The 25842-nt window shown below is 35.9% G+C and overlaps 1 protein-coding gene and 1 long non-coding RNA gene across 4 annotated transcripts in view; one reads left to right on the top strand and one right to left on the bottom strand.

The window, feature by feature from the left end:
• RELN (reelin) overlaps window positions 1-25842 on the bottom strand; it is a 528909-nt gene that overhangs the window by 244449 nt on the left and 258618 nt on the right. For all 3 annotated transcript variants that reach the window (XM_082473379.1, XM_082473378.1, XM_082473380.1), the window contains exons 6-8: window positions 23254-23332; window positions 8201-8297; window positions 2787-2838 (exon numbers count right to left, since the gene is read on the bottom strand). In XM_082473379.1, the coding sequence (XP_082329505.1) occupies window positions 2787-2838; window positions 8201-8297; window positions 23254-23332 (228 nt within the window). The remainder of the gene's footprint in view (window positions 1-2786; window positions 2839-8200; window positions 8298-23253; window positions 23333-25842) is intronic.
• The window catches only part of LOC309666314, a 1163838-nt gene continuing 1148408 nt past the window's right edge, over window positions 10413-25842 (top strand). Inside the window, exon 1 of the long non-coding RNA XR_014267042.1 lies at window positions 10413-17646. This is a non-coding gene — a long non-coding RNA (uncharacterized lncRNA). The remainder of the gene's footprint in view (window positions 17647-25842) is intronic.

Here is a 25842-nt window from a genome sequence, read left to right as displayed (position 1 = left end):
CTCTATACATATCCCTGAGGTACTTGGGACTACCTTGGATAACGCTTGGGATGAAATTAAAATGTTTACAAGAGCAATATAAAAATATCAAGGCAATAATTTATTCAATTGTGGTTATATAGCCATAGTTATGAACATACTTATCATTGAGGCCATAAATAATGACAGAATCCCCTAGAAAATGGTCTATATTACATCTGAATCATCATGATATACAATGAACATTTAACATCCCAGAGGACTCCTTAAGGAGTGACTCTAAATCTGACTGACCATATTTAACCACACTATTTGAATAGATTTGGAAAGTTCCACAAGACACAAATAAATATAAATGTTGAACTGTCTACACACAGTGTTTTTTTAATAACACACTCAATATAATTTTTGAAGAGAATATAAATTCAGTGGCTACTTGGCTGCGATTGCTACTTTGGTTATTGTGGGGCTTGTAAAGCTCAGGATGAATATACACAATTATGACGTTTCTGGAATTTGTGTATGTGCCCCAGTCTAGTCCTCGCACCATACATACAAACAGAAGAATACTACTCCAAGCATTCATCATGAGATACACAAAACCATTTCTGGAAAGTTCTGCCCGCTATGCCTATTTACCATACAACACCATACAGCTAATGGTTTGCCACTACATTGTTTCTCAGCCACTTTAATACTTCTTAGTTCCCAAGAATTTTTATTCTCAAAATGCAGTAAGCAAATTCCCCAATGAAGTCACTAGGCAGTAAATTATAATTTCTTTAACTAAATATTTTGTTTCATTCCCAAACAATGACATGTTAAAATTTCACTTTTTATTCTAAACCTCCCACTCAAAAAAGATTTCTAAGTGTATTTTTTAGTTATAAACTTGACATAACTATCTATCTATCCATCCATCCATCTTTTTGCAACTCCCTGATTCGGTTACTCTTCCAGTCTTCTAACCTGGGATTCAAATCCATGCTTTGTATAATACAAGCAACTCTCTGGCTTGCTGAGCTGCAGCCCTCTGGCTTGTGGGGAAATCAAGGATTCTTGCTAAGTCACATTTTTGGGTCTAGTCTCAAGCCTTTGGGCATGGTGCTTGCTCTGGGTTTTGGGTCTCAGGCACCAAACCTTACATTCTCTGATAAACACCCCTTCTTGGCCCTCTTTCATCAGCTCTATTGTTCATGGTAGGGTGCTATTGAAAGGCAAGGAAATGAATCTATGCCAGCTCCACAGTATACTCTTTACTATTTACAAAAATAGAATTTTTTTTTCCTTTAAGGAAGGATAATTTAATTGGTGCTGGATCTCTGCTACCATGACTAAAATTTAAATATAGTAGAATTGTGAGGCATATATTTTAAAGAGCATTCTCTTGTGTTCTTTAATTGCATAAAGATATTATCTGAAATTAATATTCAAATAAATACTCAGAATACAGATAAATAAAAAATCTAGCTTATATTTTGTATTAATAGCATAATGAATTTAAACACATTTGTTTCGGTTAAGAACCTCTAAGTTACACTAGCCTGTCATGCTAGAGTTTTAAAAATCTGTTTTTGTAGCACCACAACTTTTTAAAAATGAGCTCTTTTTTCTGATTATAGAAGTATTACATGCTCATTATAGAAAATTTAGGATACACTTGTTAATAGATCAAAGAAAATCGTCTTACCAAAAAACTCATTATTTTGTTTTTGCCAATGCTTTTCTTATGACCACATATGGATTTCTGAATAGTTTGTAAATTGTTATAGGTAATGCTATCAATGTTAGAAGAAGAGTCCAAACCGTAGTCAGGCAGGTTCACATTTTTACTTACCGAAGCTGAAAGGAGGCAACCTGAGGAAAAAGTGACAACTACAGTACATGACTTGAAGAAAATTGTTCTTAGGCACAATCAACCACAGTGGGCTGTGAGAGCACTGATTTGCAGTTAGGACTAGAAGGCTAGTGAGGGAAACAGTCCTTTCGCTAATGCGGGATGCCCAAAGATATGAGGGGGAAGACAGTGGAAAGCGGAGGATGCCGTCTCAGGGGCATGGCCGCTAGCAGTCCGCATGTCATGGGGAGAGGCCAGGAGGTTTCCATGTTATGAGACCAAGACCAATAAACTAGCCCCCATCTAGAAGGCAACATCTTTCTTTACCTAGAACATTCCCTTTGGAAACTTGTGTTATTTATTAATATACACCTTTGAAAATTCAAATGGAAAATAATATAATAGACAGCAAAACTATAAACACTTGATCAAAAGATACCTGATTTTACTGAAGGCTTTGGGTAGAAATTTTTAGCTCTAATACAAAGGCACTTAAAAGAAATACTGCCAGATACAGTCATTTTAAAATTATCTGTGTCTGAATTAAACATAGATTATTTATGTCAAGTATGAAGCCTTAATTGGTTTCTCTGAGCCACCAATAATTATCTTTTTCACTGCCATTCAGTAAGAATGCAGGAAATTTAACAGATTTCAATCTTAATCTGAGGAAAACATTACTAGTAAGGTAATTCTGTGTAATAATCCAATACATTCAAAATCCACCTTTAAGATGTTTCGGATTATTTGGATTATTTTTAAATACCACTTGCTGCCCGAGAGAAGTGAGAACAGGATGTAGTATTTACAATTTTTTAATTTCACTTCAAAAATGTTCTAAATTATTTACTGCAGTGTTAAGACTTACTCTTCTCTAAATCTAAAAGTATCTGGCACCATAATCCTGCTTATACACTATGATTAAAACAAACACTTCCAAGTTAAATTGCTTAACTGCTAAAAAACTTACCAATGGAAAACTGGAGGACAGAAGCTGTTGTTGTATTAAGGCCTGTGGTAATCTAGAAAAAGGAATATAACAAAATAAGACGAGATAGAAAGAGAGGAGGAGAAAGAGGAGAAGATTCAGGAGGAGGGAGAGTGTAAAGGATAGAAAGGAACCATAAACAGAGGTTATGTTTATCCAGTGGTTAGCTTACTTCTGTCGACATGTCAAAACACAGATGTATTTCTCTGTGAGATCCTCACTTAGACACTGCTGGTACATTTCTCGGGGTCCTATCGAAAACTCTTTCTTAGTATAATTTACCAGGCACGTAACACAGTCCCCTCCACTCACCCTACCACCTCCCCTCTGTCCTCATCAACAGACCTGGGGCCCAAGAGAATATCATAAAAAGTGACCAAACAAAAATTGGGACCAAAATTAAGAGCAAATGAGAAGAGTAAGAACATTTTGAAAAATAAATAGAATTACAACAGGTAGAAGGTGCAGGATATCTTTGGGGGATAATGAAAATGTTATAAAAATGATTGTGGTAATGGTTGCATAATTTTGTGAATAAAGTAAAAACCTTGAACTGTATACTTTAAATGAATGAATTGTAGAATATGAGGATTATTTCTCAGTAAAACTGTTACTCCCCCAAAAAGTAATCAAATTATGGGCCTAGAAATACTCCTCCAACACATTTCTATTATTTTCCCTTAGTTTCATGAAGAAGCATGCCTAAATAGTTTTCCCCCTTTTAAAAAAAGGAATGGTACCTTATTTAATTTTAAATAAATTAAAATTTTAAAATATATTTATTTATTAATTAATTCTTTTGTTCGTTCATTCATTCATTCATTCTATGGAGTAGTGACTTTGACCCATACCAGCTTAAGTAAGATGAGAAATAAGGTTCTCATTTTCAGTGACTCTCTTGTTGGGTTTCTGACCCCATACGGTAAGGTATGGGATGCCTCCCATGACTGCACCTTATAAAACAAAAAGTGTATAACTGTGTTTTCAACATGGCAGAAGCAGTAGGCTTCTTAAATGTCATAATAACATCCTTAGACTTGTCCCTGCACTGTGTTAGTCCCCATGTGATGGAGTTCACAATCCAGAAGAGTCAAGAGATACCCAGTTCATGAATCGCCATGGGAATTCGTGGACAAACAGTGAGCAAGCCTCTTGAAGTGCTAGAATTCAGCTGAGATGTGAACATCAAAAAGTTGAATTGCACTTCCCATTTCTACAACACAATTTGGAAACATGACTGAGCATGTGTTTTAAATATGTGGCTTTAAAGTTCATGAAGAAGCAGAAAAAGTAATAGAGGGGAGGGCAAGACAGCCCATTTTGTAAGTTGTCTAGATATCAGTATAGGTATCAGCTCCTAATTGATTTTAACCATAGCAAAAATCACTGGTGTCAGGATGTCAGGTGAATCTCTCATTATCACAGATTATTTAAGAGAAAGCTGGCCCACCATGCTCAGAACTGTTTCCTACTTCCTTCCTCTCACCAGAGTCATTAGGGAAAAATGCACTAATAGAATTTTCTTTAAATAACAAAAATACTAGCTCCTTTTCAAGATTCCTTTAGAAAAGGTTAGCAGACATTTGGTGCTGTCCAAAATGCCCAAAAGACATTTGGTCCACTACAAAAAGTCCTTGATATTTGGTCCTGGCCCAAACCATTTGATGTGGACCAAACAAGCTCATGGATGTTTTGGATAGACCAAACTTCAAGGACCCTTTGGTGTGGACCAAATGTCTTATGAACCAAATGTCTCATGGATGTTTTAGACAGAACCAAATGTCCTGCAAGGTTAAAAGAAATCTGTTTGTTTTTCCCTCATAACTTTTAAAGTAAGTTCAACTACTTATCCTCATGGGTGTTCCACTTGGAAATTTTGATCTTAAAGTCCAAAGAGGCACATGGAAATTTTAAAAATTTTTCACAAAATTGAATGAATGCTCTTTTCCCCCCCTGATTTTATGTAACTGAGTAGATTCCCAGATGAGTTATGAAACACTCCTGAATATAAGTTCTTTGAAACAATGGTATGGTATTATATAAGTTAAAAGCACCACAGCTATTGCTATTGCTAGTGCCTTAAACAGACCAGAGAGTCTTTGATACTTATGCTGGGGGTGTAATAAACGATGCTTGTGTCACCTGGGTGATCAAGTTTCACAGCTGTGACCTCTGCTAGCAAACAGTAAATCACTTGAAATAGTGCCAAATTTCAATTATATGTGCTAACGGAGGGTGACCCTAGACTTCGATTAGTCATTGATTCTACATTTTTTTCTTCACCAGGGAAGCTAAGGACTGTTGACTCCCATTCTTTTACCTTTCCCCATTTAGTTTATTAGTAAAATTGTCAGCTACGAGAAAGAACAGGAAAGATGAAGAGAAAAAAAACAGTGAAGCATTGCCTATAAAATCTATTCACCTATATTTACATTTGAGTATTATAAATTATTTATTATTCTTGAGTTCAAATATATGATTTCAGTCTGCAAAGTTATTAAGTCTTTACATGGGACATTCTGAAAACTAAAGGACTTCTTAAAGAGATTTTGATAAATATTATAGCGACTATGAATGTCTGAGAGAGAACTTTTTCCCTACCAAATCTCACTGCTCTTAAATTATCAAATAAACTCCAAATTATAGAAAATTATAGAAAATTAATATGCTCAATAAATGAATCTGAATAATTCACTGCAGGCTGAGGCTGTTTATTCTACACTTCTTCCCTGCAAATTTTTACTGGGTTTAATCCTGTTTTAGCCCAAACTCCTCCTTGTAACTAAAATGCATTTCCAAATATGAGAGAATAATTGAGTAAATATTTTATTTTTAAAAAATGAAGAGTAACATGACTACTTTTGTTTTAAGCTCTGAGAGAGCACATTTTCTCTAGAAGGAGTGGGTAAATGAGTTCCTCATTACCTTCATTTCAGACTAGCAAAATGAATCAAGTTAGGTAGGTGCCACTCCCTGAAATATGGAGACTCCCTTAAGTAGTGAAACGTGTGAGGGCTGCACAGCAGAGCAGCAGTGGAAACAGAAATGCGTGGTGTGCCCATGTGTAAGCGGGTATTGCCTCTCACTGGCTCTGGGTTTTACTGAAATGAAATAGCCATTTGACTAAATTCACAAAATGGAAATGCTCTTTTAGGCATTTTAAAAAATAAAGCATTAACCTACTAAGGTTCTTCACCTGTGGTCGGTGGTTCTTTGTTTCACAACTTCAGTAAGAACTGGATTTATGAAAAATTTTAAAGTGTATTTTTTTAAAAAGTGATGTTTGGGGCTGATAACTTTCATCAGTTCTCATGCACAACTGTTTTAACTGGATTCAGTTTTGAAGTGCCGTGCAAATATTTGAATTTTAGTGGACAACAGCATGTTTACTGACCACTGAATTCATCACTTTTCTTTCGATTGATCTTTCTTCTGTAAACACAACTTGGGTACAATATATATTTCTGCTCCTGGGACACCAATATGGTATAAAAATTATTGGAAGTTAGAAGTTGCTAGTGTGTAAAATGTAGATGTCATCCTTATCTTTGTTAATGTATCTTCATTCTACTCCCTTTGAGTCTACAACACAATTCATCCTAGGAAAATACTTATGACGTAAATATAAATCTGTGTATTTTTTTCCTTTCTTGGATAAAGATAATTATTTTGAATATTTTCCTTTTTAGTTGAAAGGCTGATCTCACATTAATTATATAACACAATTCAAAACTAGCCCACTGGGTGTATAAGCTCTAATGCTAAATAAACCGGGATATAGTGAAACCTTCAGGATTAAATATATTACATGGGATCAAATAAACTAGATACTTCAGTTTCTATGTTACAGAAATATGAATTCTGGCATTATATTCTTAGATATGTTTATTCCTTATTAATCAGAAACAAAAAAGAATTTACGAAGCATTTCCAGAAATATTACTGAATGGGTGAACATTCTAAAATAGGCATTTATTCTAAGCTTGATTAACTATGACAAAAATTTAATTTTGTTTTAAGGTTTATAGATAATTAATTCAGTCATGGTACATTATTTAAGATGTACTAGCAAATCTATTTTTTCAAGAAGAATTTCACTACAGAGTCACGTTTGTCTGCAGGAATATTATAATATCTTGTTAAGACTTGAATTATGAGCACCTATTTTAATTTGCATCCAATTAATTCTGTTTGTGTTCTAATTTCAACTAAAAACTCTTCAATTTATCAATGTTCTGAAGCTCGTATGTTTAATAAATTAAATTTATCTATTGCCATGAAAGGGGTATTCAAGCAGCATAAAATAAGAACCATGTTATAAAAACTAACTGACTTTCACAATTTGATAACTAAATCTTCTTTTAATTACCTAGCAAGGTTTTTTCCTCCTTTTTTCTGTGGAAGCCAGTCTTTTGGCCACTTTTTAAATTAATGAATTGGAAACATAACTGTGATGGAGGGGTGAAAAACACAACTTTGTTACTAAAAACTCCATCATAAGGAAGATGTGGGAGAAAAAAGGAAAGGCATTGAAACTCAAGTCAAAAAGCAGAAAAGCAAAGCACAAGAGATGTTGCAAAAAGAAAATTAGATGCAAAGAAATTGAGCTAGAAGTATAACACAACAATTGCTTTTATATCCTTTTTCAAGAATGTGGAATGAAGGTAGTCTTGGTGCCAGAAAGAAGTACCAAGTGACAACAAAAGGCTCACTAGCCACATGCTGATGGCTAGTGGTTTTATTGCTTTCAATTTAGAATGCTCATGTTTCATTTTACATATGATCCAAGGACTTACCTTTGGCAAGCAAAATCTAATCATCTAAATTAAAGTAACCTACTACTGAACAGTTTGGCATAAACCAAAATTTTTTAAAAACTGGTTTATTCAGTGTGCTTTTTCATTTTAAAAAAATTCATTAAAGTTCCTAGGTGGTTAGGAAACAAAGTTTAAAAATAATGTGATAAAATTGCTCATCTAATATTTTTGGCTTGCAAGAAGAAAATAAGAAGTGTAAAAGTAAAGCTTTATACAAGAACTTATAAAGTCACAAATTATTTAGATATGATATATATATATATAATATATGTGTGTCATATATATCATATGTCAGGCCTGTCATACCCATATTTTTAAAAAGGCATATAATCACAATGATGCACCATGTTTAATGAGATCCATTGATGCTGCCAATTTTATTACTGCATTCTTTATTTTTTACATTTGAAAATAAATTATAAAATCACTGCTCCTAATTTTGAGATATTTGCAATAGACTCATAAATAATACTGCAAATTTTTATCTGAACTGGAATTGGGTAGGAAAACCTTTTGTTGGCAAAAAGTTCAGTAAAGACAATGTATTTGGAATAATGTACATAAATAGCACATACTTACCAATTCTCTTGGACCATATGGCTCACAGAAGGTGACAGCATTGCCATGCATAATTGCACCACACTGTTCTCCAGTCTCACAGTTGTTACATTCAACCCTGTGGGAACACAGAACACAACCTCAGGCTGTGAACTAAGTAGCACAATGTGGTTTATCACTCAGGTAAAGAAAGATCTAATAGTTGTTGTTATTCAGTTGAAATCAACATTTCGAGGAAGATAATGGTATTTTGTATTGTGACATGTTAAAGAAACATAAAAACAGAAAGATTTGAACTTCAATCCCAATTCTTTCAGTTACTCGCAATGGTGGGCAAGTTACTTAACCTCCCAAAGTTTCAGTTTTCTCATCTGTAAAATGAGGAAAATAATATTGACCTAAATATCACATAGTTATGAGGATTAAATGAGAGAGTGTATATAAAACACAGAGTACAGAACCAATCTCACAGTAGGCACTTAATGGCCGTTGGTATTATTAACAATCATTACATAATATACTATGCCCAATACAAGTATTTTGCTAATATGAAAGATAAGCAAAGTAATATACACTTATATAATCAACCAAAACCATATATCTCTGAAATCAAAAGGTGTTTTACGAATTTTAAACCTTTTTCTTTTGAGTTATGATTAATGTCAATGTTTAAAATAACTGTCCTCAAATAGATTTGCCTGTCTACGAAATGTAAAAAATAATGGAATCTGATTGTACTTAATCCACATAGTAATATGAAATAAACACAAATTCTAATTCAAGCAAATTTTGGAGACTGAGTTAATGTTAACCTTGTAAATAATTTAATTAGTTGCTTTATTATTATAAAGTGAAGTGGCTAATAAAACCTTAGAACAGAATCTCAAAAATAAGTATATTCATGTCTTCAGTATAAATTGACAATATGAATATTCTGGATTTGACTTTGCACATTTACAATAACATTGACAATGATTTGCATCATGATACTTCAACCTAGAATCATTACATGTACAAAGAAAGAATTATGTTTCCTCAGTCTGAACCTCAAAGCACATGAGAGCTGTATTTCATGCAGAAAGGACATTTTCAAAGACTTTCACATTCTAGGTGCCAAACATTATGGAAAGGGCACCATGCCCTTTGTTTTTGAAGATCATTGTATCAGGCCCTTTCAGCTGTTTGCTAATCTCAGAGAAAAAAGGGAGCAGGAAGTCCTATTCAAATAGGAAGACGACAAAAGTGTGAAAAGATACCAGGTAGCCCATAAAGCAAGAGGCAGAAGCACAATAAGTAAGTAAAAACGTGGCAAAAAAATAGAATTATCTCCTATATGTGTATTGCATGGAATAAATTATTCTAATCTTTTGAGCTGTGTTCCTATACAAAGGAGATCAACAATGTGAAAAAGCTTTGCTTTTTTAAGAATAAACAGAGAACAACTTCTGATATGGAATTTTAAAAGGTAGTATCTCAAATCTTAGCAGGAGATTTAAATCTTCTCTTGATTACTGTGAAGCAAGATTCTAATAAAATGTCCTTGACATTAGAAGAGGCATAGTAGTAGCTTCATAAGGGCAACAAATATGTCTCTTGTTCACCATTTTATGCCTGGCATGTTGTATTCCATAAATATGTGTTGAATGAGTGAATAAATATAAGGCAACTTCATAAACAGAACTATTATTAAGGCCTGAGATCTAAAGCACTTCAAATAGAGCCTGGCATACTTCAAATAGAGCAATCATGATGTAAGCGTTAGCATAAGTGTTAGCTATTATTATTATGGATTTCTACCATTTTCATCCAGAACATGTATATTAGTTGTTTTTCCCCACAGGGAACCTACTACGTGAACTTCTTACTACTATTATTCTATTCTTAAAACTATACATTAATTTTTCCCAAGGAGTGTGATTATGATAAAAGTACAGAGCAGTAGCACTGAAATTACAGTGTGCTTCTTACTTGTTGATACATGAGGATTATTTGGCCTCCAAGGCATTGTGAAATGGCTCAAAAGAAATATAAGCTTTGACAGAGAGAAATTAAAAGATTGTTCAACCCTCACAATGACTATCTGCCATTTTCCTCCAGTGATTCTAAACTAAAAGCATCATTGTTGATGTGAAGTCCGAGGTCTGATATTTGAATTCTCATAGCAATCATTCTATCTATAAATATTGATCAGCACTCCCCAAATCAACTGTATATCAGAAAAACTGTATCTGGACCTTTCTTTGTTGTGCTGTATAGCTCCAGAAACTTAAAATAAAATTACAAAGGCACTGGTACCCTGTTGAAACTTAAAGATTTAGAATTACCGGCTATTATTCACTGAGTTGTTGCTACCTGGAGGTACAATGGCTTCACCAAGGATTGATGAAACAAATCCGTTAGCTTCTTGTCAAGGTCTTTTAAATGTCCTTTGCTTGAATTTCTCACAGTATGTCTGGGTTTGTCAACATAATTTATTGTAATTTATTTTGTAAGTACATCCCTCTGGGTGGTCAAATCCAACCCACTCGTAGCTGCCGATGGTGTTATTTATTCATTTATCATTCATTAATTCATTCTTACAATTAACAACCTTATGTTGAGAACCTATAGGCACTATGATGAGCTTTAGTGGTACAAAGACCAAAACAAAAAACAGTATTATTTTCTTCCAGGAGTTTACACTCCAGAAGGAAAGGCAGGGAAACAAGCACACAATTAAAATACAGGGTGCCAATGCAATGAGAGCTATTTACTGCATCCTATTATGTGCCAGATATTCTAAAGCCTATTTGAATCTCTCAGCTTCTCTATAAGATAGTTATCAGTGTCCTCGCCTTACTAATAAGAAAACTGAGCTTCAAAGAAGTTAAGCATTTGCTCGAATCCTACAGCTGTGAAGTTGACAGACTGGCAATTTGGACCCAGGACTTGCTAATTCCAACACGCATCACGTTTTCCATAGCTCCTCACTCCTTATAACAGGAGTACGCACTGGCTGTGATGGTACCTAACTTAGACTAAGGAAGTAAAGGGAAAGCTCCCAAAGGAGGTGGTCCCAGAACTGGTCCTGAATGAGAAATAGGAGTTAATCAAAGAAGAAAGGTGATGGTGTCACAGGGCACAAGGAATGCAGAGATTATGATACAAGTAAAACTGCTACTTCAGTGTGTTAGTGTGCCTGGAACCACACTGGTACATGAAGAGGGTGGCAAAGGATGGGGCTGGAAAGTGGCAGCCAGTTCATGGAAGGTCTCATGCGCCATTTACCAAGTGATAGATACTGCACTTGGAACTCTACAAACAATGCCTCAATTAATTCATATACCCCGCCTTTATTTTTGTCCACATTTAGAGGATGCTAAAACTGAGATTTAGAGACATTAAATGATTGTCCAAGGTTACGCAGATTGAAAATTATAGAACTGGGATTCAAACTCCTACTATTCTGTTTCCAAAGTCATGATACGATCCAACTTTTAGGAAAATTACTCTAGCAAATAATGGATTAGCGGTAGAAAAGACTGGACTGTTGATATAACACAAGTAGGACACAACAGTGCCTTGAAAGAAGGTGAAGATGAAGAAAAGAGTATCACTTTTTAATAGAAACATAATATGATCCACATATGTAATTTTCAACTTTCTAATGGCTACATTAAAAATAAAAAAGGATAGGTGAAATTAAGTTTAATAATATGTTTTATTTAACCCAGTATACTCAAATTATATTTTAACATGTAATTATACAAAATTATTAATGATATAGTTTACATTCTTTTTTCATAAAAAGTCTTCAAATTATGGGGTGTATTTACACTTACAGCACATCTCAATTCAGACTAACCACAGTTCAGGTGATTAATAGCTGCATGTGACTAGTGGCTACCATACTGGACAGCTCAACTCTAGGGAATTACAGGGCTTGGAAACTGACTGCTCTTCTGGTTATGCTGACAATTGGAGATGAGCAGCTGACAATGATTACATGTATTTGAACTTCAGGGAAAGGAGATCAGCACTGACAGGACAATTTAAGATATGGTTGAAATCATAGGAGTGCATATTACTGGGGGCCAGGGGGAGAGGGGAGGATATACTAAGTGAGAAAAGTAGAGGTCCAAGAATGGATCCCTGGGGAACAACTATATCCTTAGTCTGGTTTCTGGAAAGCTCCAGCTATCATTGTGACCCTTCAGTGTGTATCAATCTGAGGCTATCCCTGCATACTTTTCCATGATTATTGGCAGTGGGTTCATTTCTGTTCATGTTCCTAACAATGCTAACACTTTTGTGCTGCCCATCAAGGTGACTTTTGTAACAGTGAGTCTATAATATGACCTTCTTAATATTTTTTCTACCATTAAAGTTGAGCATTGTACAACCACTTACGTGAATGCCATCATCGTAAAGGAAAAGAAAAATCACAAACTCATGATGAACACAATGACTCTGATGGAGGCCAAATAGTACAAAGGGCAACTAGGAGTCATGGCTTCCCCGAAGGAAATAGTGATCCATGTCAGAAAAACAAGGTAAGTTTTAAAAACCTACAGATGTAAATCAGCATCCAAATTTCAAGAAGAGAAATTCTTGGCTCATCCCAGAATCTAAAGCAATGCCTAAGTGCTCTGAGTGCCTGAGTTCTTCCCTCCCTGTCTTTCTCAGAATGCCCGTGTCTAACAAGTTAACTTGGTTGAGGAGGGTTAGGTACCTAACCCCAATGGGTGCTCTCTGTGAATAATACTAGTAGTCTAAAATTCTACTCTTCCCTTATGAGTTGTTCCTAAGAATAAGGGCTCAATTTGCTGGATAATGAGCAGTCCAATTTTCTTTAGGCTTGGAGCAAAAAAAAAGTGCTATTTATTTCTAACATTTAAACTGTGGTCTCCCAACTGAATTTTCTCAAGAAAATGATGGGCTCTGTAAAGTTAGGTAACATATTCTTCAGAGATTGGTGGGAAGAAGAAGTTTTAAATAATCCCAGTTAAATAGACTTTTTATTTTTCAATTTAAAAAGGCATGTGACCTCCCAGGCTAAGGATTAGAAATGAATTGCTTCTCTGCTTAAGAGTAAAAGTAATACCGAATATTTCTCTAATCTAAGAAAACTTTCCCCCTCTTTTTCTTTTTCTCAATATGAAAAACAGAACATAAGAATCTGACAAATACCAAAGCACATCATACGAATCGCCCACCTCAAAATATAATCTGCCATGAACAGTATGATTAACAGACAATTTAAGGGAAATGCTTGCTATCCCCGAAGACCAGGCAAAGCCTGAATATATTGAGCCCTCTCTGAACCTATTTATCACACGCTTAGGTACCACATGAATCTCATCTATTACTACAGTTCACAGATCATTGGTCGTTCGAGTTAGAGGGCATCTGAAGTATCACCGAGTCTCATCACCCCCTCATTTTACAAATGACAGTACAGGACTAGAGGCTAGATTCCCTGACTCCTTGTCCAATATTCTTCCTACCCTACTCTAATGCAGCCAAGAAGAGAAAAGAACTCCAATTCTACAAAACTCATGTGCATTTCAAAAATGTTTGTCATCATTTTTACTGTCAGAGTTTATCTGGAAGAGTTACAATGTCTTTTCTTAAAAGTTCTTTTTTTCATTTATAGGATAAGGGATTTTGCTTTGCTAATGAAAATGTACAAAAATAAGAGAAATGTCATGGACTTCACAGAAAATGTTCAGAATGAATTCACTGGACTAAAGTACATAATCAAATTCAATATTGCTTTGGTTATGTACATCCTTACATAATTCATCGCTATTTTATATACACACTATCACACTACCTTTTTTTCACTAACAAAAACATAAAGGAATCAATAAGGATGAAGGCAGGTACTTGTTGACCAACACATCTAGGGTCCAACTGGAAACATAAAGCAAAAAGAAATGCTTTGAACCAAGATTTGTTTTTCACTCTAACAAGCTCCTTGGCAGTTTGAAACTTGTTATTGTGGTGTCAATTCTCTGTCTTTGTTTTTTATCATTTAGGTGGCTGTTTCTGTTTAGGAGTTATATGCAATGTGCATTTGTGTTGTAGAGAGCACACTTCTGAAGGTATAATTCTGTTTTTAATCATGACTTTAAAATTAATAGGCTGGAAGACACACCAAAGCCCCTGTTCAGGAGGCACAGAGGAAGCTGGAGTGAAATGTCCCTGGAGTTCCCTGCAGTCCCCATGTCCTGCAGTGACTCACACAGGACTTTCAGGACACAGGAAAGAGGAGGAGGATTAATGAGAAAGTTGGGCTCCTTCGCACAACCATAGATTTATGAATGGTTGGTGGTAACATCATCCTGATAACAGTAAATAAATAACTAAAATATTATTTTCTCAAGAGCAGTCTCATTACGCAGCTCATTCTTCTTTTTAGATCAGAGTGAAATCACTCAGCCTTTAGTCAGTCACTCTGCTGAAATAAGTTAATCACCTGGAAACTCAGTGACAATCAGTTATCATCAAATTCTCATTTGAGATACATGCCATTTGTCCCCAAGACCGAGGACATCGTATTATCTATCCATAATTTATTGCCTCTGAAGGATTCAGTGTCTGGTATTCTATGAGTCGGAATTGTCTATTCACCGGCATTTCTGAACAGAGATATTAAAATAATTTTAATATTTGATCTGATTATAAAAAGTACATTAAAAATGGAAAGAGAAAAGAGAAATCTCTTATAATTTCCTGACCCAAAGACAACAAGTCTCTTCCCCCAGTTACAGCTCACACTGCATGTGCTGACACCATCTGATGTGTGGGCTTGCACAACAAGGCCAGATCAGGGACTGGTGAATCCACCAAAGTAAATAGGACCCTGCTAGCCCTGTGGAAGCTGGGCAGTCAGCTGACTTCTTCTGGAGACGTCGGAGCTTCTTGTAATTTCCACTCAAACCTCAACAAGGAATCAACTATACTCCAATAGAAATTAAAAAAAAAAAACCTCAACAAGCAGAACACTCAACTTTTGACCATAATTTATAGCAAAGAGACAATGTTTTATAGTAAAAAGGTATGACTATTTACTTGTGAAAGATCAAGCTTAAAAAAAAACCCTCATAAAATCCTCTTCTCTTTGTAAATGTGGAATATTTTTAGAAAAACAGCAAGGAAAGTTCACTCTATAAGATTGAGAATAATATCACCTTCAATGATGTCATGCCTTTTTTCTAAGGAGCTAACACATGCTCTAAATGTGAAAATAACAAACTCCATTTATAGCTCATTCTTTCTCATTACTTCTCACTGAGGAAGGTAAGAGAACTCTTCTTATTTCACCAGGGAGTTTAAAAATTTGATCTCACCTTTGCTAAGAGGTATAATGGCAAATATTATTTGTATTAAAAATAACCCATCTACACCCTACTACTGCATGCAATATTCTAACCTCCTACTATGCTGAATTCCACTACATACTGCTTGAGGAAATATTTTCTCACTTGTTTCAAATGTACTTGGCATTTAATTCCATTGAGTGAGTTCTTATTTCTGTCATATAAAACAGAGATTAAAGAAGGAAATAATAAGCCTCCAGATTCACACCTTATTTTATTAGTAGGACACCTCCTGGTTAACCTTTCTATTGTAGATGAAGTTTTCCCCAGAGCAATTACATCATGGTAAGAGGAAGGAGGGGGAGGAAGCAAGAGATGAAGGTTAGAGGAGAGTTTAATAATAAGAGAAAAAAGTTATTAACAAAAGAGAAGACAGAGTGAGAGATAGTAGAAAAAGGTGAAGTCAAGAGGGAAAAGATGAGAGAAAAAGAAGAAAAAGATGCACGTAAGATCAGAATATTGGACCATTAAACCCTAAAAATCAAATTATAATTCCACAACCCCAAAATACAGTGATATATTAGAAGTTCTGGCAAAGGTGTGTCATCCATAAAATATTTATTTTGCCAGACTTTTCTCACCAACTCACGATCTCCCGTAGTCACCTGGCCTTGAAAACTTGTAAGGTGTATGTTCCATGTTACATGGGTAAGCCTATTAAGTGATATGTCTTCCAAGTGATCATCATTACAAAAAAATCCCTTGGACATCCTTCAGCAGTGATGTGGCGCCTTTGATGCCCATGGTCAGTGCTCCCCTTCACCCAACACTGTCTTCCAAGTCTTACTCCCCATTGGCCTGGTGGACATTGAGCAAAGTGGATGCACTTTTATCCAGTTTTTTCCCAGTGACATTGTTCATCAGACTTATTAATACTTTGTTCTGATTACCTGGAAACTCCATTTACATTGTGGTTCTCATACTTGGCTACTAAATGGAGTTCCCTCTGCTGTAGTTCTCAATGGGGGCTCCAAGATACTAAGGAACTCTGAAGTAGTTTTACTCTTCACTTGACTTGTTTTCTCTTATGGGCTAATCTACTAATCACTGAATAAATAAAGCTCCAGCCAGAATAACTCACCTCCAAACTAAAATTTCAGTCTTTTTAGAGTCTTTGTTCAGATAATTATTTTTCTCAAAGCAAATAAACTTTAATAAGCCAATTCACCAAACTTTTTGCTCCATTTCTGAATAATTTCTCCAATAAATTTGTCTTTTCAAGAAAATATTACATGCAGCAGAGTCTGTGATCTCAATTTCTCTAGTCCTGTAGTATGATCTTTTACATATAAAAATGGAAATGTCCTAGTCTTTTCTTGATTCAAGCAACCCTATGCAATGCCAGCCACAGCTTTAGCTTCCTTGGCTGTAAATTGTGGGGCTTTCTGTATGATAAGCCAATTGACAGACGTCTTCATTTGCCATAGGATCTGAGACAACTTCATTTGTGTCCTTTTTCTTGATGTCTCATATCCCTGTCGGCATCACAGCTTATTCATCTAAGATGCTTCTTCTGACGAGTGGCTCTTGTTCTTCCCTGATCTCTGCTGAATAGAACATCTCTGCTATTATTATTGTGCTGGAGGGGAAACATCTGTTGTCTTCTAGTTGCTATTTGTCATCATGTTTTCTAACAGTCTCACATTTCCCACTAGAACATCAGAGCCTAGTGATATTATAGCTCTGGATGCCTTCTGTGATCTTCACAAAACAAGCATTAAAGGGATAATCTGTTAAGCAAAACAAAGATTCCTTCTAGACTTTGTAAGTGCTTAGAGAGTAAAGACACCTCTTAAGAAAACTTAAAATGTTTTTAAAAATTCATTCACTTTTTTAGTTCCTTTAACTCTCTCTCTCCCTCTCTTTGAACTCTTTTTAACCCAAGTTATGAATCAGAAATGTCTCCTATTTCTTAACTCTTCTCCCTGTTTTTTTATTACTGTTGAAATTTTTTAAAATTTATTTATTTTATTTTTCGGCTATGTTGGGTCTTCGTTGCTGTGTGCAGGCTTTCTTGAAGGGCAAGAGGGGGCTACTCTTCGTTGCGGTGCGTGGGCTTCTCATTGCGGTGGCTTCTCTTGTTGTGGAGCATGGGTTCTAGGCGTGGGCTTCAGCAGTTGTGGTGCATGGGCTCAGTGGTTGTGGCTCGCGGGCTCTAGAGCGAGGCTTTGTAGTTGTGGCACATGGGCTTAGTTGCTCCGCGGCATGTGGGATCTTCCTGGACCAGGGTTCAAATCCGTGTCCCCTGCATTGGCAGGCGGATTCTTAACCATTGCGCCACCAGGGAAGGCCCTGAAATTTTTTACTGAGGTAGATTTGCACACAGTGTAATATATGGATCTCAAGTTTTGACAAAGGTATACATCTATGTAACCCATGTTCCCTCAAGATTATATATAATGTATTAATCACCCCAGAAAGTTCCTCATGCCCCTTGTCAGTCAATTCCCCATCTCTGAAACAATCACTAATCTAATTTCTAGCACTTTAGATAATTTTGTCTATTTTAGATTTCATATAAGTGAAATCATACAGTAAGAACTATTTTGGGTCTGCCTTCTTTCATTCAACATAATATTTTTAAAATCCAACCATGTTGTTTCAACTATCAATAATTCATTCCTTTTTATTGCTGAGTAGTAGGCCACTGAATGGATGTACCATTGTTTATCCATTCTCCTGTTTATGGGTACCTGGGATGTTCCCAGTTTTGGGCTATTAGGTGTATTTCTTTTTAATAAAAAAAATCAAGATTTCTCTCCATTCATATGGAATACTGGCAGTGTTTATATCATAATAAAATAGTTAATACATAAAAAGAAACTATGGGGGCTTCCCTGACAGTCCAGTGGTTGGGATTTCGCCTTCCAATGCAAGGGGTGCAGGTTCAATCCCTGGTCGGGAGCTAAGATCCCACATGCCTTGGGGCCAAAAAACCAAAACATGAAAAAAACAAAGGGAATATTATAACAAATTCAATAAAGATTTTTTAAAAACTATAAAAATGTAGTTGAGACACAAGTAGTAGATGCTTAAATGAAATGTTGAGATAGAGCGTATTTGTAGGTTCTTACTTTCCTTCTAAATTTAGTTATATGAGGTTTTTCTTCCTACCTTTTTTTCTTTTTGGTTGTAGGGCTGTCTCTATAGGAACAAGACCCTATCGATCCCCCTCCATCTTCAGGAGTGTAATCACACTGAACACACTTGATAATGGAGAATTGTCAGTAGTGCTGATAAGTCGGTGTGGCTCCATCCACACTCTCTCTCACCCCCTTGGGTTCAATGGCACATTTGAACAGAAGAAGTTACTATTGTGGTTCAGAGGTCAACCTGCATGCAGCCCAGCATCAGGGCAAAGTTAAAGTGGAGAAGCCTCACTCTCATCAAGCCTAAGACGCCACTATATTCCCATGAAGGGGTTTTGCTGTTGTCTTCATTTGTAACTTTACTTCTTATCTTTCATTCAAACAAAGCAATGAGAAGTGGCTGAGAGAATGGGAGATAAAAGGTCACTTCTCTGGCAGAGCCCCAAAGAGATCTGGGGGGCAAAGAGCAGAAGGATCCTATACTCTACATCTCAGGGAGGCAGAAGGACCATAGCGGCATGAGAGCACATCAGAGCATCTCAAAGACACCCACAGTCCAGGCCCAGGAGCAGCAGAGGTTTTCATGCCCTCAAGCAGGGCTCAATACAGAGCAATTGCCATGAAGGAGTGGTTAGGACAGGTGCGAAGGCTACCTGTGTGGACCAGTCACCCAAAACTGGATGAGATAGGGAAGACTCAGTGAGCACCTGCAGGAACAGAGGACTGGGGGACCAGAGGTGCATCCCCACCCTACCCCTTGCTTTTGAACTAAGAAGCTCTCTGAAACTTAACTACAACACCAGAAAAATGGGAGAGGGCAAGCCAAAGTTGACTGAAATTAAAGTTTTCACCACTGGTAAAAGGGGGACAGTGAAAAGAAATTAAGTTGGATTATAAAAAAAATAAAGTTTTATTTCTCTGATAGCCAAGTTTGTAGACAGAATTCATAACGGTGACACCTGCGTAAGCCTAAACAATTTCTGGAAGGACTGGCAGAAACTGGTAACAGTTGATGCCTCTAGAGGGAGGAAATATAGATCTAGTGTAGGAAGGTTTATTTTTATTATGTTTTAATATTATTGAACTTTTCACCAAGTACATTTAATTTTTAAATCAAATCTAATATTTAAACTAAGCAGAGAGACAGTACATTCAATACTGAATTGGTGTAAAAAACTTTCTTGGCTCTAGTCCAACTGCCATCATACACTTGGAATAATAACTTGGTTGTTACGTTCATTCATAATAATAGTATCATTTTATGTTCCTTGTTTTTTGTGTACAGTCATTTGTACAGAAGATAAGAAATTTGGATATCAAAAGTTACATGAAATGAAGTGGAAAAAAAGTTGATTTCATGAGATGAAGTCAATGGAAGCAAATAAGCTGTGAGTGATTAACTGTTAAACTGATCTCTCTCCCCATCATTGCACAGATGGGACTTTAGTTTCATAATTTCTCCTTTTGCTTGTCCTTAAAAATTACAAGTTAAATAATGCATATGATGCTTTTCAAATTCCATGGAAGAAATATGCTCATAAAAGCATGTTTTGCTCTTGTGGCAAATTATTGAGTGATTATCGAGTCTCGGGAATTTGTCCAAAAGCAGCACACCAGGCCTCATGCTTCTTTCTATCTGGTGGTGAGTGGTAGTGGCAAAGAGTTATAAGTTGTCAGCAAGGATTCTCCTTTTCAGTTGCCACAAAGCTGCCCAGTGGTTTCTAATTCCATGGGGTAAAAAAATCAAAGACAATATCATAAGGGACAAAACTCACATGTCAATATGTATACCAAGAGAACAGAGATGTCAGGAGAGCGAAAACTGCCTATGAGATTCCAAAACAACATAGGACTTTGTTACTTTATTGGAAATATTTCACTGGAATATTTGATTGTATTTGTTTCTAACTTTAGGGAGCTTATGTCTATTTTAAGGGGGCTTAAGCATCTAATACCCTCATTTTCTCTATGACTCTGCTATATTTTCATTAATATATATTCCATATATTATATAATACAGATATATTTTATTTGAAGTCTGTTTTTCATCCGGAGGGAAGACTTGGGGACTCATTTACATAAATTGGCTGAAGAGTATTTTAATAATAATGATTTGGGGTCATATCTGGGCTTAGGGGAGCCACGTAGACCAATGTGCAGATATTCCACAGGAGGAAGAAAGAAAGGAAAGAAGGGAGGGAGCGAGGGAGCGAAGAAGACAGAAAGGCAGGGAAGGAGAGAGAGAGAGTAAGAGAGGCGGGGAGGGAACTGATTTGTACTGAGCAGCGTCAATACACCAGGCGAGGTGCCAGACCTTTTCAGGCTCATCAGACTTTAAAACAATGCTGTTACGACAGTATTTGGCTCACTTTTACTGACAAGGAAACGGAGCTCAGAGTGGTAAAGAAAGCTTTTTGCTTTTCTCAGATACCCAGCTGGCAAGTGGTTAGCTCAAGAGTCAAACCAGACCAGCCTGATCTCAAAACCCCTGCCACCTTTGTTTAACAAAGCCATCTCTCAAATGATGAGAGCTTCATGGTTTTTGTTTGTTTGTTTGTTTGTTGTTTTGTTTTGTTTTTTTAATCTTAAAGAGGCTAGATGAAGGAGATTGTGGGCAATAAGGGATAAAGTAAAATTACTCTGAAGCACATTTGATAGAAGACAGAAGTATGTGGCTTTTTAAAGTTAATAAAAGGTTTTTTAAAACATTAAGAAAAACCATAGCTTAAGTAAAAGGGACATAAAATCCATAACTTCGGTCAAGAAAGCATCTATCAGATAAGTCATGAAAATGGGTGAAGCAAAATCAATCATGTTTTATTGATTTTAAAAACAGCAGAATTTGGACCACATAAAAGTCACATTTTGTATTTGTCAAGAAAACTCACTGAAGAAAATGAATTAGCTTGACAGAAATGAACTTGCCTTGAAAGAAACAATCATCTGATAACATTTATACTAATGGGATATAAAAAAGCCAAAAGTGAGGAGAACTAGAGAATTTTTCTCGGGTAAAACTAATGCTTAGAAAATTCTTTTTTTGTTTTTTTGGCATTTTCTTAAAAAAGATTTTCAATTTATTTTAGGAAATTTATATTTAGGATATGTTCAGAGGGAAGTGAAATTTTGTTGATAAATTATTTCTTTAAATGGCATATCAATTTTAAGACTTTATATCTCTGTCTAGTCTGATTTTTTTGTGTATTTACATTCTCTAGATCTATATTTCTTTCTAGAAAAGATATAAAAAGTTTCTCTGTCTATATTTAAGCACCAACACTCTCTAAATCTGTATGTCATCTTCAACTGTCAGGTCAAGGACCACTTTCTCCAAGAAACTCTCACCAGAGTCATCCCTCCTTTTTCAGAACTGCAGTATGCTATTTGTAATCCTCTATTACACTTAAGGATTTCTATCCTGGATTACAAGCTTTTTAAAAATATGTTTTTAGTGTCTCCTCTACAGAACTATAAGCTATTTGAGAGAAGGAACCACATCCCTTTTTAATAAAGGGATTTAATAAATATAATATTTTATATAAATAAAATAATTACTGCTTGATATTTGTTGAACAATGAAAATAAGGAAAAGCAAATGAATATCATACTCTGACATTTGAGAATGAAATGGTTTTATTCTCTTTCTAGTCTTGAGTATTGCTTGGATTTTGGTTGCAACTTGATTACATTAGAGTTTCTAATTTATCTTAACTCTTAATCATGTACACAAAAACATTTAGCACCACAGAAAATCCACATTCATATATTCTCTCAAATTACGCAGACTATAGGTCTGGATGGATAGACGCATTTCTCCAAAATCAGCAAAAATACAACAAACTGCCAACAAATTCGTGCATCCATTTATGTGTTCAACAAGTTTCTAATGAATGCATTTTGGTTCATTATTTCTTTGCCCTCCAAAATCCCATGGTGTTGCCCCTAAACAGTCTTGGAAGGAAAGACTGGAGTATAAATGAGGTAACCCAATAACATAGAAGTTATTTGGAAGTATGACTCAAATCATCTATCATTTTCAGATAAACCATTTCCCTTCTTTCGTTTGGCAAAATGCAATTATTAGACATCGTAAAGCATAATGTTTTCTATGTAAAGAACTTGTACAACTGAAAAAAAACAACTGATCACACCCATGGCTTTGAGGGGCAACTAGATTCAGTTCTTAAAGAAGTCAAGAAACAGACATTCTTCAGCTAGGTGCTTTGTGACCACCTAGAGGGGTGGGATAGGGAGGGTGGGAGGGAGACGCAAGAGGGAGGAGATATGGGGATATATGTATATGTATAGCTGATTCACTTTGTTATAAAGCAGAAACTAACACACCATTGTAAAGCAATTATACTCCAATAAAGATGTTAAAAAAAAATAAAATAAAATCATCATGCTGAATTGGAAAAAAAAAAAAAAAAAAGAAATAGACATTCTGCTGGCGACAGTAAGCCCAGTTCCCTAGTTGAACAATTCTCATTGATACCTTAGAGCTAAAGAGCAATTTCATTTTATGTAACTACTCCAAAGGAGCAGTCAGAATCATTTTTTTAATTAAAACAATTTTTTTTGCATTATACAGACCAAAGTGAGGCATGTTCCTATAACTTACCATATGTTTGGATTCAATTCCTTTTGGTGGTAGGAGTCAAAGTCATCTCGTAGGATAATACTGTCGCTATGAATTTCAGCTAAAAGAAGAACAAAAATTTAGAAAAGGATTATACTAAACAATAGATTTAGCTACACAAAAGAGTCAACATGCTGCATTTATGAGGAATAACAGTATTTTAAATTACAACTGGATTTTAAATGAGCAGATGATTATATTTGCTTTGTCCCTAAACTACTAAGTGAAAGAGTAACTCTGTTGTTTAGAAGTCTGGAAACCAGAGCCCCCAAAGAGAACCCTACCAAGGTGTCACCAGGCCGCAGAGGTGCGAAGACCAAGGTCAGCACTAACCTACAAGGAGATGTCACCCAAGACTTGCCCCTCATAGCTCGACACACCCAGAACAAGGTCAGTGTCTAACTCATTTTAGAGCATTGAAGGGAACAGAACATTGTGACTATTTATTGTCAGCTAACATTGCTGGTATTTACTAACCCATTTCCTCTTCTCTTTCCTACTATCCCTCTTGCCCTGGCTTGCTTTCTCTCATTCCCTATATTCACTCATTGTTTACTTAATGTGTTTCAAATTGTTAACATTTTTCCCCCTTAGAGCTGCACAGGAGAAATTATCTACATGAATAAGTAAAACTCCCAAATAAAGTCATGTTAGAAGTCAGGAAGAATGCCAGGGAACCATCCATAGTCTTATATATATTATCGTTACACTTGAGATTGTATTAAATACTTATTTTTAAGCTACAGAAGAACTTGGGTCATGCCAAAAGCAAAGAATGTTTTCATAAACTGTAGAGTATGTGACATTTCCACTGAATAGAGGGTGGACAAGTAAAAACAATTTCATGACCAACTACCATGTAAGTAGGCTCATTTTTAAGGTTGTATGAGGAATGATAATTATTTCTACTCGAGTTGTTAAAAAATGAATTTAGTGCTCAAAAAACCTCCTCATCTGATTCCCATGGTTTGCTTGGGAAATTTGTTTCAGCTAATATAAATTCTCTGGGTCTGTATAAATTTGTTAGGACTAGTCTACACATGCTTTTCGGGAAAATTAAAATCATATGATTTGATTAATAAAACATAACCAAAATTTTTTATTTTTTTCAAAAGTGACATTTTACCCTTTTTTGGGGGGCTCACTTGAATATAATTCACTGAAATCACTGGGTAATTAAAATCACCTCCAAATATCAGGAAGCACACTTCTAAATTCTCTTTGCCACCTGCAGCCATCCTCACCCTCTTTATACCGGGTATGCCAGCAGGTAAGCACATAACGAAGTCCGGGAAACCAGTGAATCAGCATGTATTGACAGAAATGGCTGTTCAGACTCGAAGCCTTAGGCCTGACAATAGGGAGAATATGGATTTACACTGGAGAGAACACCGTGATGTCTTCTGTGCGTGGGAGTGATTTAATGACTCCTCTGAGCAATTAGATGCAGTGTCTGAAATGCCTACAGGGTACCGCTCTCTCAAATACCTAACCTGGTCGAGGCTCAGCTGGGCCACTGTGGGTCACCAGCCTGCCTCGGCTGCTAGAAGGCATGCTTCTAAGTGCTTGCGTTCATCTGCCAAAGAAGAGGAGCCCCAAGCTGTAGCATTACATAAAAGTAGAGCTTCTCAAGGCAGATTTTCCAAAGAGAAAAATAAATTAATTGGGTTTACAGGTTGAAAGAGAAAGCCCAAGAGACAAATACTGACCTATCTGCAAGTCCCACAGTGAGAGACATCTGAAAAAGCTGGAGCCAGCTAGGATGACTTCTTTTCATTTTTATTAAATAGTGTGTGTAGGAAACTGCTTTTAAAATAAGTCTTCACTGTCACCTATGAGAAATTTAACTCTTAAAGATTATTTGCTTTCTAGAGATTTTTTTACAAAGGCACGGGTAAGCCTCTATGGTTATTTGTTCATGTATTTATTTCTTTACAAACATTATTATATCCTTGACTATATACTTTACAAATATGAATTCATTTAATCCTCATAACAACCATAGGAGGTAGGTACTATTATGACTTCCATTTTACAGATGAGGAAACTGAGGCACAGAGAGGTTAAATAACCTGCCCAATATCACATTGCTAGCAAGTGGTGAAAGTGAGATAAATCCAGTTGGTTTGGCTTCAAATCTGTGCTATTAACCACTATACAACCCTGCCTCAAGAACTGTGGCCCACTAAGTACACGGCAGAATGAAAAGATCATGAGAAAAATGAGAGGTGGCAACTTTACATGGTGCCATTAAAAAAAGCATTTAGTTATTTAAACAACCTCATTTTAATTTTTGAAGAAATGGCCAAGTTATTTCTCTTTTTACAACCCAATACTACTTTGAGCAGATATCTCAGACCTGAAATAATCTCAACTCCTCCATACTCATAGCTCCTTGCCCATTGCCTCCATGCTCTACTATTTATGATGGGTAGGGGCTCTGGGGAAATTTCAGCATTAGAACACTGTGTCAAAAGATCACACTCAACAGGATCCCAAGGATAAATGTACGAACAGGTTCAGAAGTCCCTCCATTAGCCCCAGCTGGGCAGCTGTATCACCTCATAAGGT

This window comes from Balaenoptera physalus, assembly GCF_965194825.1.
Source record: "Balaenoptera physalus genome assembly, chromosome: 8".
NCBI classification, from domain to species: domain Eukaryota; kingdom Metazoa; phylum Chordata; class Mammalia; order Artiodactyla; family Balaenopteridae; genus Balaenoptera; species Balaenoptera physalus.
This window is presented reverse-complemented; position numbering and strand designations above follow the sequence as displayed.